Genomic DNA, 5,647 nt, shown 5'->3' with positions numbered 1-5,647 from the left:
CTTTCGATAAACAAAAGTAACGAGTCATTTAGAAACTCATCATCCATTTTATTCCGTATTCTTGTTTTCACAATATTCAATGCTAAAATGATCTCTTTGTTGTCGCGATAGAAACTGGAAGAGTAAGTAATATACTTATTAATCGATAAATAAGATCAAAAGTGATTTCTCTTCTAGTCCTTACCAACCATTGACCCAATTCTGCAACAGATGTCAATTGCTTATAATCTATATGTTGAACGACATCAATAGCATAATGTTGAAGTTGCATTTTCAGAATTGTTTTCTCATGATCACTGAAATCTTCAGGATAAAACTTCTCTACTAGTTGTCTTACATCAAGACTTCTAAAAGTCTCATACACATTTTTAGGATCTAGAGTTGAAGCAAGAYRAARCATCTCCATGGAACCATCACTGAAACGATGATCTAATTCCATTAATTGACAATTAATTGCTTCATAAAAGATATCCACTCGGTAATGATGCTCAAGTGTATGATCACTATACTCATTACGAGCTCGATTCCCTCTGCTAAAGTAGGAAGAAGACAAGTCAGGAATATCTATGTTACGTACTTGACAAGAATACAAGTCGAGAAGAAGACAAGTTAGGAAGATTTACTTGATAACGATGTTCGAGTGTATGATCATTATGTTATGTACCTGACAAAATGACTTAACAAGGCAAAGCAAAACATCCCAGCTTTCATCTTTCATTAGTTGCAATAACAATTTGGTAGATGCAACTAACTTCAATGAGTTAAAAATATCTTGATCTTTCCTTTGTAAAGCTTGACAAAGTAAATCAGTGATCTCCATTATTTCTCTTTCAAGATGCAAGACAAATATGAACTCAAATGTCATCATAGCCTCATATGCCGAATCTGCATCTCCTTTGATTGGCCCAGTTCCTTCCTCAAAATTTTTGAGCAAAACCTCACACGTGGGACTGAACATCTTGATTAGGCTAGAAACTGATCTGAGATGGGAACTCCATCTAGTATCTCCGGCTCATTGTAATGTACCAATTTGATTGAGACCTCTACCGGTCTCCAATTCATCAACAGAAATCAAGTATGCAATTTGCTCGATTTGTGCATCTCGTAGTTGGTCGGTGCGTTTAGAGGAAGCACTAACAACATTGACAACAAAAGACAATGTTGTAAAAAACTTACACAGTGTTACAACTCCTTGAGAGGCGGCCATTAATGCCAATTGCAACCGATGAGCAAGAYARTGAACATAATATGCGTATTTACAATCTTCTAAAATCAAGGCTTGCAAACCTTTGAAYTGACCYCRCATATTGCTTGCACCATCATACCCTTGTCCACGAATAGACTTGACATCAAGGTTGTAATGTGACAACACATAATAGATTCCCTCCTTGAGCGTTTGTGCTGTAGTGTCACGTACATGAACTCCAAAAAAACGCTCTATAATGAAGCCCTCTTTATTAACAAATCTCAAAACAAGAGACATCTGCTCTTTATGAGACTCATCCCCTGCTTCGTCAACAAGTAAACAAAACCTTCGACCACCAATCTCCTCACAAATCATTTGTCTCACCTTATTTGATATAAGATTCAAAATTTCCTTTTGAATCGACGGTGATGTATATGATGCATATCTAGGAGCACGACAAAATAACTCTTTAAGCTCAGTGCTAAACTCACTAAGTGCCTCCAACATTTCAAGAAAGTTCCCTCTATTAACCGAATCTGACTTTTCGTTGTGGCCTCTAAATGCAACTGCTTGAAAGGCACACCAACGGACACAATAAATAGAAGCCGTTAATCTTAATCTGTTTTTCTCACGCTCTTCAGTTGTGAACTTCTCAAATACATTTCGTATATCTTGCGCCGCCTTAAATAAATGATCCCATCCCTTTTGTGCAACATTGTGGAAAGATGTACAATCGGTTCCCATATGAATTAAGAAGCCACATTTTTTCCCACCCACTTTTTTCCAATTTCGAAACCCATCTATGGTAAATGCTTGTTGATCATAGTATCCAAACCCAGATGGCTTGTTAAATAAATAACAAGGGAAACAAAATGCTGCATCCAAGGTCTTTGAATATTCAATACAAAGATGTAATTTATACCAAGAAGCTTGAAAGCTACATTTATGAGTTTCTGGTCCAGATTTTGGAAACATAGAAAGTGTAGGTTGAAGAGGACCAAGATTCATGTAAGCTCGTCGAATTGTATCTTGTTGATTGATAGGATAATCATAAACTTGATGACGCAAAGCAGGGTCTCGTTCTAGTGTACCTAGATCAATATCCTTACTTTCAATTTGAGCTTTTTTGCAAGGGTTTTCAATAGGCGGAATACTAGATGCAGGGGTATTATCTACATTTGTTGTTTCTTCGGGATATTGAGAAGAAGAATTTGCATGCTTTCTTTTAAAAAACCCATGAATGGTAGATTGAGTTTTCATCTTCATCTACATTATGATCACAATAAAGAAGGTAAATGTCTTCAAGCTAGCACCATGGACCAATCTAAAACTCATCATGTACAAAAAAAAAAAAAGACAAATAGATGGCCTCGATCAACTTCAATTCATATTGGCTCATAGCAGGCATCATACAATCATACACCAAAAATCAAACTAAACAACATACACATAACGGATAACCCACAAAAGAACAAACACAAATTTCATACAATAAAATTGAGCAGTTAAGATTCGATTGTACAGAATAAATCACCTAATCATAAATCTAGACCTAAATCACCTAAATTTAGACCTTAATTTCCACATAAATGGTTCTAGGGAATGCTGCTGTATGTTCTGCTTATTGAGTAAAACACCACCATCGGTGATGCTGCCACCATCACAAAAGCCACCAACGTAAGGCGAAACAGAGAACAGGTTACAGAAGTACTTACTGTCGTCAAGAGCACTGCCGGAGGCGGGAGGACTGAGTGTCGGTGCCCTGTCTGTCGTCGTTCGCCGCCTGCGGCCTGCCTGTCGTCGTCGTCGATGTTCACTGTCGTCTTGTTCTCGTACTCTCGTCGATGTCGGTGGATCAAGAGTGGAGGGGCCGCCCAATTTTTGTGTATACTACAAGCTCATGGACCAAACATATCCTACTATCTAGAAAAAAAAAGCCATAAGGCAGGGCCCCTAAAAGCCCAATAGGCCATCCGCCCCTGGTCAACACTAATGAGGTATACCGAGATGCACCGAATCAATTCTTTTTTAAAACATAATTCATGAATGGACATGTGATTAAAAGTGATCAAGGGTTCAGATCTATCATTATACTTTTTATCATAACTTTCTTTCTTATATAATAATTTACACACACACACACACACACACACACACATATATATATATATATATAGAGAGAGAGAGAGAGAGAGAGAGAGAGAGTTTGTTTCAAATACAACCTGTCGCATTTGAACAACCAATACAACCCAATAAATTGAGATATTTATAGAAATGATGAGAGTTCATTTATTATGATTTGAATATTTATAGAAGATGAATATGGTTCATTAATTATAATCAATATTTTATATTATGAAACAATCAAAAATTCTATGAAATCACATATTAATCAAATGAAATTGAGTTGTATTGATTACACAAATGTCATGAGTTATATAATAACCAACTCATCTCTCTCTATATATATGACATTGTATTAATAAGCAAAAGCCAACAAGTAGCTTCACTTGACTACAAGTCAAAACAAGTAACAATGGACAAGAGAAATCCATCCATCCATCACACTTCACTTTCCAATGAAAGCTACACCCACATGACCTTGCTTTGAGATGTTCAAAAAGCGATCGCTTCTCTAAACCAGATCTCCCCTTTTTCCATTTCTATTTCTATTTCTCTCCACTTCAACACCCAACAACTTTGCCCCCACCCCCATCATTTAACCGACTGCTGACACCTGTCTCTTTACCATTCATCCACGTGGCTCACTTCCCTCCACTGTGGCAGATATCAATCATGGCCTTGCATGAGCCACCCCATTTGCCTCCAACCCTTTTCACACCATTCTTGGGGACACATACAATGATCCTACTTATCACTAGGACCAATCAACAAACACCCCTGAATCATTCAATCTCTTTTTATTTGGTAATTATATTCGCTATAACAATATTAGGTTTATAAAATACCATCAATTTTAAAACGTCTTAATAGACTATTTTATGACACTCAATTTATAGGAAAAAAAAATAAAATAAAGGATCCGATCTAGAAGCGTTGCAATAAGTTTATAAAACGTTTTTGAATGTTTTAACAAGTTTTTAGGACACTTTTTTAATACAAACGATTTTTACAAATTGAGTGGGTTTTATTTGAACCCAACCCAACCCTATATATATATATATATATATATATATATATATATTCTATTTGTGGAAAACAACTAAGGATGATGACCATATAAAAATGATATTCCACTAGTTTCAATTATTCTTAAGGAATGAGTAACTTTTATTAATTAATTCCTTAAAGAGCAGGAGAATTGGATAAATTAAAAAGAAAATAATTCAAAGGGACCACCTTAAAAAGCTTGCATTATAATATCAAAATCATCATCTTTGGTAAAAAAAAAAAAAAGAATTAACTATAACCATTTGCCATTAGACTCCTCTCTCTCTCTCTCTCTCTCTCTCTCTATCTTCTCACCCTTTTCTCCCCATGACTAAAACCATTGCTAAATAACCAACATGAAGAACACCATCAAATGCTGCATATCATGCATTCTTCCTTGTGGATCACTCGACGTCGTTCGAATCGTCCACTCCAACGGCCGCGTTGAGGAAATCAGTGGCACGGTCTACGCATCCGACATCATGAAAGCATACCCGAAACATGTCCTCAAGAAACCCTCTTTCCCATCGTATACTGATGACGGAAGAGTCAGTTGTCCGGAGATCGTGATTCTTCCCCCGGACGCTGAGCTCAGGCGCGGGAAGATTTACTTTCTCATGCCAGCTCCTCCTCTTCCTCCTCCTCCTCCTCCTCGTTCCAAGATCAGAAAAAAGAAGAAAGAGGTAGTGGTTGTGAACAATGATAACGGTGGTTCGTTATCGGATCGTTATTTGACGGAGATTTTGTCCGAGAAGGTCGTTTCTACGCAAAGGGATCGGAAGAGAGGGCGTGCCGGGGTGTGGAGACCTCATTTGGAGAGTATTTGTGAGGGTACAAGTGATAATTCCTAAATCAATTCTCTCATTCATATTTCATAGTTACTTATTAATTAGGGTTACAAAGCTTCTTGATTTATCGTTTTATTCCAATACCTTTTTAAGCTTTGGGTGCTTTTTTTTTTGGGTCAAATTCGTATATATTTATTTTCATCTTTAAATTTATATTCTTGATTTAAAACCGAGACGATGAATTAGCGACCCAATATGGTGCACAAACACTATAACAAATTTGGTTTTATAGTAAAATATTTTACAGTATTTTAGTTTACCAAAAAGTGTCTTATTTAAAAATGTTACAATATGTTTATAAAACGCTTTTAAGTGTTACAACAGGTTTTTAGGACATATTAGTTATTTTATACAACACTGTTTTTAAAAAAAGTGTCTTGTGAAAAGATAGGTTTAATTATAGAATACTTCTCAAAAGTGTTCTATAAGATTTTGCTAATAT

General features: G+C 36.1%; 3 protein-coding genes across 3 annotated transcripts; 1 reads left to right on the top strand and 2 right to left on the bottom strand.

Moving 5' to 3' along the window:
* Positions 1–48: 48 nt before the first annotated feature.
* Positions 49–958, bottom strand: LOC112519146. Its single transcript, XM_025127131.1, has 3 exons — positions 624–958; positions 185–530; positions 49–114 (listed from the first exon to the last, which is right to left on the bottom strand). The coding sequence occupies exons 1-3, from the start codon at positions 956–958 to the stop codon at positions 49–51; spliced, it is 747 nt and encodes a 248-aa protein (XP_024982899.1).
* Positions 959–1,012: 54 nt separating this feature from the next.
* Positions 1,013–2,452, bottom strand: LOC112519145 (zinc finger MYM-type protein 1-like). The gene has a single exon (XM_025127130.1). It carries the CDS (start codon positions 2,450–2,452, stop codon positions 1,013–1,015), a length of 1,440 nt encoding a protein of 479 aa, XP_024982898.1.
* A 2,214-nt stretch (positions 2,453–4,666) lies between these two features.
* LOC112520461 lies at positions 4,667–5,315 on the top strand. The gene has a single exon (XM_025128863.1). The coding sequence runs from the start codon at positions 4,714–4,716 to the stop codon at positions 5,206–5,208; it is 495 nt and encodes a 164-aa protein (XP_024984631.1). The 5' UTR covers positions 4,667–4,713; the 3' UTR covers positions 5,209–5,315.
* The last annotated feature ends 332 nt before the right edge of the window (positions 5,316–5,647 follow it).

Source organism: Cynara cardunculus (assembly GCF_001531365.2).
Source record: "Cynara cardunculus var. scolymus isolate 2C chromosome LG 10, CcrdV1, whole genome shotgun sequence".
Lineage (NCBI taxonomy): Eukaryota > Viridiplantae > Streptophyta > Magnoliopsida > Asterales > Asteraceae > Cynara > Cynara cardunculus.
The sequence above is the reverse complement of the archived record's forward strand: the minus strand, read 5'-3'. Positions and strand labels throughout refer to the sequence as shown.

Bases quoted from the DNA above. Each gene is read 5' to 3' on its own strand.
- LOC112520461 (XM_025128863.1), top strand. From the start codon at position 4,714: ATGAAGAACACCATCAAATGCTGCATATCATGCATTCTTCCTTGTGGA.